The 12,459-nt window shown below is 42.3% G+C and overlaps 2 protein-coding genes and 1 long non-coding RNA gene across 4 annotated transcripts; 2 read left to right on the top strand and 1 right to left on the bottom strand.

The window, feature by feature from the left end:
* Positions 1-568: 568 nt before the first annotated feature.
* Positions 569-6,749, top strand: LOC146686196 (tumor necrosis factor ligand superfamily member 10-like). Of its 2 annotated transcripts, none has more exons than XM_085441330.1 (6): positions 569-848; positions 1,799-1,930; positions 2,210-2,246; positions 2,350-2,421; positions 3,531-3,772; positions 4,311-6,749. In XM_085441330.1, exons 1-6 carry the CDS (start codon positions 735-737, stop codon positions 4,518-4,520), a joined length of 807 nt encoding a protein of 268 aa, XP_085297456.1. In that variant the 5' UTR covers positions 569-734; the 3' UTR covers positions 4,521-6,749. The 2 variants fall into 2 exon arrangements, with proteins under 2 accessions (XP_085297456.1, XP_085297455.1); XM_085441329.1 differs by having other exon boundaries at positions 570-848; positions 2,207-2,246.
* msl2a (MSL complex subunit 2a) lies at positions 6,236-11,325 on the bottom strand. Its single transcript, XM_085441328.1, has 3 exons — positions 11,178-11,325; positions 8,561-9,966; positions 6,236-8,190 (listed from the first exon to the last, which is right to left on the bottom strand). The coding sequence occupies exons 1-3, from the start codon at positions 11,317-11,319 to the stop codon at positions 7,888-7,890; spliced, it is 1,851 nt and encodes a 616-aa protein (XP_085297454.1). The 5' UTR covers positions 11,320-11,325; the 3' UTR covers positions 6,236-7,887.
* LOC146686194 (uncharacterized) lies at positions 10,953-11,351 on the top strand. The gene is made up of 2 exons (XR_014916705.1): positions 10,953-11,056; positions 11,183-11,351. It is a non-coding gene; the product is annotated as an uncharacterized LOC146686194 (long non-coding RNA).
* Positions 11,352-12,459: the final 1,108 nt, after the last annotated feature.

Raw genomic sequence — 12,459 nt, 5'->3', positions numbered from 1 at the left:
CCAAGATAACTTATTTCTATCATAAAAGAGAGACAAAACAAAATTGCTTCATGGCTACATAAACCACAACACATGTTACGGCTGACTGTTTCCAGGGCCTTCATGTTGTCCTCGATTATCCCCACATTTGGGGAATTAAGTTGTAAAAATGCACTGATTAGTTGCTTCTTGGACACAGTGACAGATTTATTGAGTTGTGAAATATGGGTGAAGTTGAGGACACTGGGATTAAATGTCGTAAAGCTATTCTGAGTCATGCAAAGAAAGAATTTTTAGGCTCTATTTTGAACTAATTCAAGATTGCATATAGTTTTATATGGTTTAAGCATATACATACTTTTCTGTCTGTGATTGTGACCTTCTTTATTATATCATAATATAACAGTACGTGACTTTATTAGTAGCAAAAAAAAAATGTTTGAAGTGGGACAAAAAGGAGATTTTATTGAAAAAAGGAAGCAAGTTTTGACATTTCCGACACTGACTGAAGGCATCCTAAAGTTGCATGTGCAGCAGCTCCCTGCCCCTTTCTATCTAATAACAGTGACATCTTGAGGCTGTTGTAATGCTCCATACCTCCCTTCTGCTCCACCTACAGACGCCTGCACACTTTTCCTCCCTCCCTCTCTCTTTCTGTCCTACACAGAAGAAATGCAACAGAGCTTGATCTGCCTCACTCAAGCGCTTTCTTGATCCTTAACTTTTTTTCTTGGTGAATTCAGTCGTTGTGTGATATGGCCATGTCCATTTCTGTCCAGAGTCTGGGGCTCATCTTACTCGCAGCAGTCCTCCTCCAGACCATCGCGGTCGCCGTCAGTTTTATGTACTTCAACAAAGTCCTGAACACGGTAAGAAATGCGTTTGGTTTGCGTGGAACGCATGAGAGTGAGTGAGAGGCGTCAAACATGGTGTCCTGACATGCTTCATGGGAACAAGCTAAGCTTACTAAGAACACAGATCTTCATTGAGGCATGCGGCTCATACCTGTGGAACAAGATAAGTATGATCGAGGACAGAGGAACTGCATATTAAAACATGAACTCCAAATGACCTGTGGACCGCAGATATAGTCAGAAAAACATTAAAATTGCTTTACCACTTTGATTTAATTGCCTCATAAATAAACAAGGAATAGAAATAAATGCGCTGGGAATATCTATTTTTAAAGAGAAATTTAGAAAGGTTATTTAGGTTACTCCTAAAAGTCCCGTAATAATCCCTGCGGGAATTTCTGCACCCAGCGCCGGACAATGAGAGCGAAGAAAGTTGGGGCGAGATAACATTAAACAATTGGAGGAAATGGGTTGTGACACCCTAAAGCAACGCATTTCAGAGACGGGTAGACATTGTGACGAGCTGAAAACGCCTCTAAAATATCATAATCACGGGAATCACACACACGTCTCCGCTCAGACACACCTGTGGCGCAAGGGCAGCCTGCTGACATTATGTTTTTAGTTGTAATGATGTTTCCAGCAAATTGTCAAGCACGCACATACACACGCAGTATGTCTTATGGTGATTACAGCAGACTTAAAGCTGTTAATTTTTTAAAAAGCCTTCTAAGCACTGTTGTTCACCTCATGGAGCTGCGTCCAAAACAGGTATTTTGAAGCCAATGTGCGCAGTCCATGTATATCAATGATGGTTATGCCACAGACACTTACACCGGGAGAACATGTAACCTAATACCCAGTGCCTCAACTTTTATATTTACAGATCAGTTGGTAGGTAAGAAGAATTTGCACATGTGTCTGATTAGTTTCACCCTGTTCTACTTGTTGTTTTACTCTCATAGATGCAGGAGAGTTTTTCCAGGAGCAGCATGTCCTGTCTTGTAAACCCGAATCTGAACTTCCTGGACGCGGCAGAAAAGAAGAGCGACCCCTGCTGGCAGGTCACGCAACAGGTCCACTACTACTTAAAGAAGGTTTTTATTGATCTTTGTTCAGCTGAAATTTGATAGAGTTGGTTACTTCTAATTTGACTGTTTTGATTGTTCACTTTTGGAAGTCCTTAAAAAGGACATCTGCCATCGCAGCTGGGTTAAAGCAGACTGTGTACTGAGGGGTTCACGGTGGTGACTTCCTTGCTGATTCTGATTGCGTTAGTTTAGTGATTCTGTATGTTTGTATTTTACATAACTGGTAATCTCTTTCACTTCCTCCTCTCTTATTATTCCTCTGTTTTGTTTTGTTTTTGTCAGAAGATTGCTGAAAGATTCCAGATACCTACTCCAGAGAGAAGTAAGAACCATACCATTCAATGTCAATCACACTGTCACGCATGGCTTCTTACACTGAAAATGTCCCGTGTGTATGTGTGTGTATTCTGTTTCATTTTTCACAGGGGTCTCTCTTCCCAAAGTTGGTGCACATGTGACTGGTGTTGTCTCATCAGCAGAGCCTCCAAATTCAGAGAGTGAGGATCATTTTATCAGTTACATTTGATTCTGAAATGCATAACAAACACCTGAAACACATAACACGTGTGCACACTGCTTTACCTTTTCAAGGCCATAGGTTAAGAATTTTGCTTCCAGGCTTCCGAGGCTCCTTTCAGATTTTGTTACCTCCTCACACCTACATGTCTGTCAGGGCTTGTACAACCGCTCTCTCATACCCTGGAGTTTCCTATGGTGTTTTTGAGATGAGTCATTAGTCTTTGTCTGAGAAATGAAAAAGAAAAAAAGCTCATATATTGCCCACGTAGATACTTTCCAAGCATTGTATGCAATGGACTATAGATCCAGTGTACACAGACCCGCTGAGAGGAATAGCATGTAAAAGGAAAGCTTTGAAGCATGCGAAAGGAATTCACTTTAAAGGTACTATGTGTAGAATCACATTTGTACCTTCATTGTGACTCTTCAAAAAAGCAACTTTAAAAATGGCGAGCTCATCTTCTTTTTTCAACCACAGTGGAGGGATCTGCATGTTTTTGATTTGGCGTGGACTTTTACGCCGGATGCAGCCCACCCAGGGACTTTTGCATGTTAGGTCAGCAAGGTGCATTAAAACCGGTGCGGTCTTTATGTTAATAACTGTGCTGAACAACATCTCCGCAGTAAATAAGTGGGGAGGACGGGGAAACAGGCTAGGAGCATGCATTACTTTGTCTTATTTTTTTCCATGCTACCACTAGAGGGAGCCACTCAAATGTGGTGCAGGTGTCTGACTGATGCACGACTTATTTGACAGTCTAATTTATTGAATAGTGGTTTAGTAGTTCTAGATTAGGCACCATGTTAGAGGAAAAATAATTGTTCCACAGTATGCAGCACCAATACATGGCTGAACATTATTTTAATCTATTAGAGAAGCAGTTGTGGATAGCTGCTGGTCTGTGGGCACATCTGTGAACATTACTTACCCACTGTACATGTCATGAACATTTGTTTATAATTTGGTTAGCAGTTACTGTTTTAACAGTGTTTAATAAAACTCAGTCTTGAAGCTTTAAGTGTTTTTGTATTTCAGTGCTTTTTCTATGCATATATACTATGTCTTACTTTCTGTATGCGCGTGTAGCTGTTCCAGGTTTACAGAGCAGCAAGGGGTACCTGGGAGAGCGCATCAGAGTGTGGGAAGGCCAGAGAGGCCTGTCCTTCTTGCAGAACATAGAGCTGAGAGGAGGAGAGCTGCTGGTACCCAGAGCAGGCCTCTATTACATCTACGCCCAGACCTACTTCAAACTCCCGTCCATGGGGGAGATGGACGGGGAAACAAGAGAGGAGCAAGGAGCTCAGCTTGTCCAGTATATCTACAAGAAGGTCAAAGCTTTTTTACTTATTAAAGGATAACTGGTGATGGTTAGCTATAGCTATAATTAGAAATTATACTATTAGTGTTTTAGCGAATAAATATGGTTTCATGATGTTCAAGTGAGAGATGGAATTAAAAAGGCAGCTAAACCTTTTAATCCAAGAAATCATTAACCATATTACTTAGTTTTCTTCCAATATCTATATCTCTGTCCCTCCGTTTAAGTAGTGTTGTGTCCTTTAAGGCTTCTTAAAAGTACACACTTCCTTTTTCTTTCAAATACATTAAAGAACATTTAAAGCTCACAGCCTTCAAGTGTTAAGTTACTTTATTTGCTCTTGTTTGAGATGCATATATCCTTACAGGATTTCCTTTGAGTTTGAGTTGGTTTAAATAACCTCAGTGTCAATCAGGATAAAATGAAACTAAGTCAGTATAGCCTGTAAATTTAAACCGAAAGGTAGAACGCTTACAAATCAGTGATATGTGCTGATATATAATGCCATGCTTTATTCATGTTTTCTTTCTTTTTGGTGTTGCCCACAGATGAGTTCCTACACGGCACCTATCTTACTGATGAAATCGATTAGGAGTGTCTGCTGGCCCCGGGGTCAGGAGCCTGGCCTCTTCTCTCTGCATCAGGCTGGCACTGCCTTTCTACAGCCTGCAGATCGCCTCTTCATTACTGTTAGCAATGCTAGTGTCATAGAGATGGACGGTCGGGCAAACTACTTTGGGGCCTTCCTCGTGAGCTAAAAATAAGCATCCAGGACTGAAATTTTAAAAAGGCATGAGCAGAGGTGAAGCAGAATGTTGCTTGATAACATAAGTGGCAGTCGGATGGAACAGGACTGGAAGAGAAGAAAAGACTGTAAGGATAGCAAAAGGACTTCTTTGGGACCGCGGGTCATGTATGACATTCCGGAAATAATGTCATCGAAATAAATCCATCAGTGGCCTTTTAATTGGTCAACCTAACGCAGGATATGAATTCCGTTTTCAAGCCTGAGAAACTTCATGGAAGCTTGATGTACGGCAGCAAACATGGATTATGTTTTGCATTCGGATGGATAGAGGTGCACTTGGAACCATTCAATAGATAGAGATTTAAATGTCACGCGTGAATGCCCTCTATTGAACCAATCCGTTTTGCCTGCAGGTGAAACAGTTCCCAGCTGAGTTATCAGTCACTGGAAAGGGCAGTGATGTTGGGCACATGAGAGGTCTTACATCAAAAATTCTGACAAGATTTTACATGTTGAATATTATGAATGAAACTTCCTACTCGTTTGTGTCATCGCTGTGCAATCTAGCGAATCAATGTGGTATTAAAGAGATGAAGGGATTCTGAAGTTCTCAATGCCTTAACAAAAACACAGATGTATCTCAGAAAATGAGAACACCCTTTAGAATTAGTACACCCAACAATAATCATGGGAAAAACTGCTGACTTGACAGTCATGATCTGATAATCATTGATACTCTCTACAAAAGGGATAAGCCAGGATGTCATTCCTGTAAAAACTGGAGGTTCACAGAGTTTTGTAGTAAAGCCTATTGATAGAAAGTGTATTGTAAGGGAAAAAGTAGGGAAAACGGTGAAAAAACTTCAAGTGTTGGACTGAGGCTGGAATCGCATCAAGAGCCACTACATGCAGGTGTCTTCTGGAAAGATACTACAGCTTTCTCAATCCTAATATCAAATCACATCGGAATCAAAGGAACTTACCTGAGCTAAAAAGTTGCTCAGTGGTCCAAAGTTTTCAGCTAAAAGTAAAATTTGCATTTTATTTGAAAATTAAGATCCTAAAGTCTGGAAAAACTAAAAATCCAAGGTGCTCTAAGTCCACTCAAAACTTTATGTGGTCTGTGACGATTTGGGGTGTAAAGTGATCTGGTGGTGATCTACCAGGAGATTTTAACGCTCTTCATGCTTCAATCAAGCTTTATGGAGCTTCAGATTTTCATTTCCAGCAGGGCTTATCTTCCCAGAGTTCCAAAATGCCTATAAAATAGTTTGCTGACCATGTCAGTGCTGTGACTTATTCGTCAGCCAACTTGCCTGACCCAAACCCCGCAGGGGTATTGTCAGAAGGAAGAAGAGAACGGTAGGAGATAGCATACCCAAGAGATGAGCTGAAGGCTCCTATGAAAGTAACCTGATCTTCAGGAACACCTCAGCAGTGACAAAAATGAATCCCTTCATTCACTGATGCAGCAAGTTTTAGTAGCAACCCGCACTATTAAAATAAATTACCATTAAAAAGAATTTTCATGATATTCTAATATGTGAGATGTGTCAGATTATACTGTATTTTAAGTGTTTTCCAACACATTTTTACACTAAAGTGTAAAACACAAATCGTGATCCCCACATACTATATCACTACATGTATCCTGAAAACTACTGGATGGATTGCCAATAAATGTTAGTGAAGACGTTCATGGTTAATTAAATTTTAAGACAATACTGAAAAAGTAAAAAACTATCGTTTAATTCATGTTGTAGTACATGTTTCCATAATATGGCAGTGAATGTTTCAGCAATAATAGTCACTCCCCAAACAAGAGTTTTTACAGTTAAAAAAAAAAATCAATACCAAAAACTTAATCAGGGTTCAAGTAATGCCCAAAAGAAATACATTTTCACACACACACACACACACACACACACACACACACACACACACACACACACACAGGAAGATAGAAGGCGGATTATAATATGACCTAATTTCTTGCCAATAAAGAACCACCAAGGTGTGTGGGTGGCCTGCAGTCTCTTTTTGGTCACTGGACTGGACTAACAAACATATTGTAGTTACAGCCGAGACAGTAAACACAAACGCGGACAACACAGCATGTTGAGTTATGGGAGGGCTTCATTGTGATTTAACCAAAAGGAAAGACAGTGGTACCAAATCTTAAACGCTTGGTATCAAAAATAGTCTCTGAGTTGGTCTCCGATCAGTCTGAACACTACAAGTGTGTGGGGGAAAAAATCCATGGACAGAGCATATTTTATCTTGTAAATGACGACCTATGGCTTCGGTTTATCTATACACACAGAGTCATGTACAATCCCATAACCAAAGCATAACAGTAACTGTTTTTGAAGACAGTCAGCTGAAGTCTAAAACGGCAATACTGTAAACAACTGTGTGTGCGTGCACTGGAGCTGGGAGCCTCCGTGTTGGTGCTCCTATTGCTATGCTAAGAACGGTTTTAGTTGTAATTTGGCCAATCAATCAGACTAAGTCCTCACAACCCAACAACCGCCTCCCCACTGACATTACAGTAAATCTCACCAGGCACATACACACAAACACTTACACACACTCACTCACACACACACACACTTACACTCACAAACTGTGGAACCAGCCAAGTGCTTTGACATTATCTTGCTGCCTGTACAATGCCTGCATCAGTCAAGTTCATTAAGACAAATTCGTTAACATCCGACAGTACTTGGATTGAGTGAATTAATGAGCTAGAAAAGGCATACAGTCTTGTGTGAGACATACGATCTACATATATAAGTCACAAGAGTCCTTCACAATTATGGTGTGAACACACAGAGGGTTAAAGATTAGTAAGGGCTGTCCTGACACAAATTATGTATTTCTAAAGCTTAAGGACTAATACTCAAACATGAAAAATGCTGTAACCTTGATATGATGATGATGTAGTTGTTGTTGCACCAAATGTGGGGGGTAGGGGGGATTCACAGATACTCGAATACTTGTGAGTGTACACACAAACAAAACTTGTGATAAGTTTCTATTGCCTCTTAGAGTATGTCTGGTCTATGAATGGAAAAAAAAAAAAGCACCTGTGATGTACAGAACAGCCTAAGAACCGAGTTTAAGTGTTAACTAGAGACAGGCAACAATAAACACTGGCACACAGGCACAATACAGGAGGCTTTGGCACACCCATGCTAGTCGTACTACTCAGCATTTTCTGACACAGAAGGAAAGCAGATTACAGGACAGGACAGACCCATAGCTGCCTTAAATTTCCTTCCCCTCAATGGGGTAGGTACACGTTTTCTGACAGACAATGATGAGTTGTCACATTCTATCAGCACCATGCTGTCTATTTTTGGAGTCCCAGCCTCTCAGCCGATCAGCAACTCGAGGCTCTCCTCATAGTTGGGCTCTTGTGGGGGGCTGGGGGACAGGAAAGCTGTCGAAACGGGGGTCCCTGTTGCGGTGGCAACATTGAGGAGGGTGTTTGCGCGGATGCTGGTGGTTGCCGGGTTGCGGAGGGCGGCGGCTGCTGTGATGCTGGTGAGGTTGATACCAAGCGTAAGCCGCGTCTGTTCTAAGGCCTTCTCTGGCACTGCAAAGGCCTCGAGCTTTTTCTCACCATTGGCCATGTAGGAGTTCTGGCAACCTCGACAGATGCAGTCCAAGCATGCCTGCGAAAGATCAGAGAAAACAGACAACAGCGTTACTCTAGCTACACAGGGCCAGTGTGGCACAAACGATGCAAAGCTCTCAGTTTCTGATACTGTCACAAAAGAATACAAAAACCTGCCTTTACTAAGTTTGAATATTTATATATATATCATATATCATGAATATATCATCTAACAGCAGACTAATACATCATCTATTTTTTCCATTACTTGTTTTCTTTGGGTTAGAAACAAAAGTACTAAAACATCGTTGTCATATGTTTACACTAACACATAAAATAGCAGCATGAACAATCTACACAAACTCACATAATGACAGCATTAATCTTTAAGCGTATAATGTGCTCATTTAATAGATTAATGGTTTTACCTTGCGGTTTGAATAACAGGGACAACGCTGTCCCCTGCAGGTCAACACAGACGGATTCTGAGTGGCTCTTCCACATTTACAGCCCTTCTTCTCCACTGGCTTCTTATATGGAGGCCTCGCAGGTGCTGGAGGTACCAGGCAGCCTGCCATCAACCGCTGGTCTTTGCTTCTTTCCTTTGTCTTGGAAGCGCCACCAGTGCGAGCCTTGACATGTGGCTTCTTAGGGCTTGGCTCCGGATGTTTCCTGGCACCTTTATTGTGGTTCGGCGCAGGTCGACTGGGCTTAGGAGGTGCTCCGTTGGGAAGCGATGAGTATGTGTGTGCTGGTACTGTTAGGGAAGGCGTGGGTGGATGTGTGTGCAATGTGTGAGAGGGATTAGGAGTGTGTGAGTTTGAGGAAGAGCCCTGCAGGATAGAAGCAATCGGGAGAGGTTTCACTTTTTCCCTGTCACTCTCTGAATGAGATCGTTTGCGGTTAAGGCGGACTGGTGGGGGCTTGGAGGCTGAAGGAGGGTCAAAGGAAGATGTATGTGTGTGAGCACCATGGCCTGCCACTGTATTAGTCCTGCCTGTTTGAATCTGTGTGTAGTTGTGAGCTGCATCCAGCTGTATGTACATCTGAGTGTGTGCTCTGTCCATAGCTGTGTGTGTGTGAGTATGTGTCCTAACCGGCTGTGTATGAAGAGAGTCTCGACCAGGTTGAAGGGGATCCAATGTCTGTAACACCTCTTCCACACTGAGGAGCAACACCTCCCCCTCCTCCACTTCCCTGCTACTTGAATCCCCATCCCTGAGTGAGCACACAGTGCCTGGTGTTGGGGCTAAACGTCCAGTGGTCAGACTCAGTTCCAGTCCTCCACAACCGGTATTGGATACAGACAGGCCTGCCTGTGCCTGCTCCTCTACCAGCTCGCATACCTCCAGCTCAGGAGAAGAGGGATCTACATCCTCCAGCACGTCTCCATTGCATTCCTGTGGTCCGTTGAAACAGGGAGGATCAGAGGAAGAGCTCTGAGGTACAGCTGAGAGCTCTGCAGGAGCAGGTGGTGCCTCTGTGGGCGTAAGGGACTCAGGAGCTGAGGGATTCACATCTTCGTGCACTAGACTTGGGTCTTCCATCTCGTCTTTGTGCGACAATAGCACCTCTTCTAGCAAAGCCATTACCTCTGGAGACCCTCCTACATGGTTGCTGACACACAACAGCAACGGTGAATGAATTACATAGAAGCAGAGCTTCCTGTAACACTGCACCAGTAAAGAGAGCTGTTTGTTCTCCTGGAAGGAGGAGTGGTCCTTACAACGGCTGCATGATGGCCTTATCTGCATTTTCTGGCCTTTACAGCCCAAGCAGACATAATGCTGACACTCTGGATGTGTCTGAGAAATCGGATCCTGAAGCAGTTTACCTGAGAAAAAAATGAGAAAAAAAATCCACCTGTTTAGTACCTTTGAACAAAGGCACAGTTACTATGGCACAGTATATAGCTGGCCATGAGACATTTATACTCAGCTCCACCTCACGTAATCATAGCTTTATAGAAACAGCTGTATTCTCAATTAGCTACAATAACCATTTCTTAATTATAATTCTTACAGATACATTTGTGATTTTTTAAAGCAACAACAGCTATAAACTAACAACTATAGCATAGTGGATTTTCACTTGGCAAGTAAAAGGTCCCCAGTTCAATTCCAGCTGGAAAGTCAAATCCCTTTGGGGTTGGGTCAGGAAAGGTACCGGCTTTGCCAAATTAAAAATGTGACAAGGGAGCAGCATAAGCATATATTATATCCTATAATGATATATCACTACCACAACATCACAGAGATGGAAAATATCCTGCTCTGTCTGATCAACAGTCAAGGACCCAAAAAAATGATCCAGTCAAAGTGAAATGAATCAGAGAAAGCTGCAATTCATAAAGGTGAAAAACCTGGAACAAGTGCTTAATTGATTAAGTTGGTATCAAAATATTTGATAAAAAGTTCAGTTAATGAACTTTTACCAATTTATCAACGACTTGTTCGGAATCTAGATATCAACTGAACTAGCCAGAACCATATCTGCACCAAGCAAATAAGAACCAAATGAGCTTAACAGAAATATTATTGATATTTACTGCTTACATAACCAAACATGTAATTCTGACTGAATATTTCACAGGAGAATTAAGCATAGCAAAACCACTGTCAAATAATAGGGAAAGGTCAAAAATGTTGTCGCGCATAGCTGTCAATATTGCCCGTCTCCTCAGTGCAAGCTGTGTCAGCTCATATATTCCACTAGCTAAGCGGGCTGGTAAATAAAGCATGAATAAGAAACACATGGCTCTGCAGCAGGCACAACAACGGAGCAGTCATCTGTCTTGTCAAGAGGACGGATGACTGGTGCTCCAGCCTCGGTTGCCAAGGAGACCACGGAGACAAGAGCGACAAATCGTGTCACAACTGCTGCGATCACACGCACACCCACGGACACTTCAGTCAATATTAATGGTAATTATTTTTTAATACAATTCAGCCAATGTATGGCTCAAAACTGAATACAGTGTCGCAAATAACATTAAAGCTGGACTGAAAGTGTGTTGTGTTGCTATAATATTCTCAAATCACTTACCACAGACAAGACATGCGAGGGACTTTCGGAAGAAGGGCAGTAGTTTGTACATCTCTGCGAAGGAATGAGGCTGCCGCGGGTCGCACTGCAGCACGGCCCGGCTGGCAGACACGTAGAGAGCGGTTGCATTAACCGGGTTCATGGCGATGTGCTCCGCAGCCTCAGGGAAACACGGTCCGAGGAAGGAAAAAAATCCAGCGGCTCGTCGCAACGTAAAGAGAGCCCAGCCTCAGGGTGATGGAGGGGATGCAAATTGTTCTAGCGACGCAACAATCAGTCACTCCAGTGTGTCAAAAGAGATGTTAATCATGAATCAGTAATATATACAATATGAAACAACGACCATGGTGAGGCGGTTATCGCTAAACGAGCACGTTAGCTAGCTTGGCAGGTGGCTACCTAAGGTTAGCATCACCGGTTCGCAGTCATTACATTTAACCAGCGAACTCTTTCATATCGCAGTTACAGTTCCTGTTAATTCGGACCTATTAGAGTTATAATTATACTCATCTCCAACAAAGTCTAAGGGCAAACGCTGACTCGAATGAGCAAATCACCCATAATTAAAAGGTTAGCATTACGTAGCTAACATTAGCTTACTGCATCAGCCGGACGTTTTGCACAAGAGATCATCGATGATAGCCATAGAGCCAATCTACTCTACAACCCAGTATCCTCGTCGATGTTTAACTGAACAACGGACTGGCGAGATCATGAATTCGCCGGGTCAGAAATCCGTTAACAGATTCCAGGCGCGCACTTGATGTAAACAAAGCTAACCAGCTAGCGTTAGCATGGCTAGTCGATTTAGCTAGCGAAGAGTCAACCGTATCACTAACCCCCCTGGGTGGCTTTATACGTCGCACGTAGGAGCAAAATGCGACCGGCTAAGAAAAATTCTGCAATTTTGGTACGTTTTGCTGTAATGCTCGGAGAGAGGTGACCGAAACATAGCTAACTTGCCGTTTTGCAAATGCATCAATCATTCGATTTTCCACTTTTCCTCGCATAAACCCCTATCGACAGGCATGATCATCACGCGAGATTTCCACTAGTTACCGTGGTTACCGCAGCGCCTTTCCCGTGTCCTCCATCGCTTTATTTCCTCACTGTAACGATTATAATTGGTCATAAACTACGTAGCAACACGCTACTTAAAATGTATTTTTATTTTAATAAGAGGGTGGAAAAACTTCCTTAAGCACGGGGCTACTTTATGCATAACAATTTACATTTTTGGGAATTTTACCAGTTTTTTCATATATGTATAGAATACATTTTT

Source organism: Copadichromis virginalis, linkage group LG19, assembly GCF_057382275.1.
Source record: "Copadichromis virginalis isolate Kocher_CV1m ecotype Utaka linkage group LG19, C_Virginalis_male_GT1.1, whole genome shotgun sequence".
Classification (NCBI taxonomy): domain Eukaryota; kingdom Metazoa; phylum Chordata; class Actinopteri; order Cichliformes; family Cichlidae; genus Copadichromis; species Copadichromis virginalis.
This window is presented reverse-complemented; position numbering and strand designations above follow the sequence as displayed.

Excerpts from the sequence above, each read along its gene's own strand:
- LOC146686196 (XM_085441329.1), top strand. The coding sequence starts at position 735 with ATGGCCATGTCCATTTCTGTCCAGAGTCTGGGGCTCATCTTACTCGCA. Across the intron at positions 1,931-2,206 it reads TCCACTACTACTTAAAGAAG|AAGATTGCTGAAAGATTCCA; the intron begins GTTTTTATTGAT and ends TGTTTTTGTCAG. Across the intron at positions 3,773-4,310 it reads TCCAGTATATCTACAAGAAG|ATGAGTTCCTACACGGCACC; the intron begins GTCAAAGCTTTT and ends TGTTGCCCACAG.
- msl2a (XM_085441328.1), bottom strand. The coding sequence starts at position 11,319 with ATGAACCCGGTTAATGCAACCGCTCTCTACGTGTCTGCCAGCCGGGCC. Across the intron at positions 9,967-11,177 it reads CCTCGCATGTCTTGTCTGTG|GTAAACTGCTTCAGGATCCG; the intron begins GTAAGTGATTTG and ends TTTTTTTCTCAG. Across the intron at positions 8,191-8,560 it reads CCTGTTATTCAAACCGCAAG|GCATGCTTGGACTGCATCTG; the intron begins GTAAAACCATTA and ends GATCTTTCGCAG.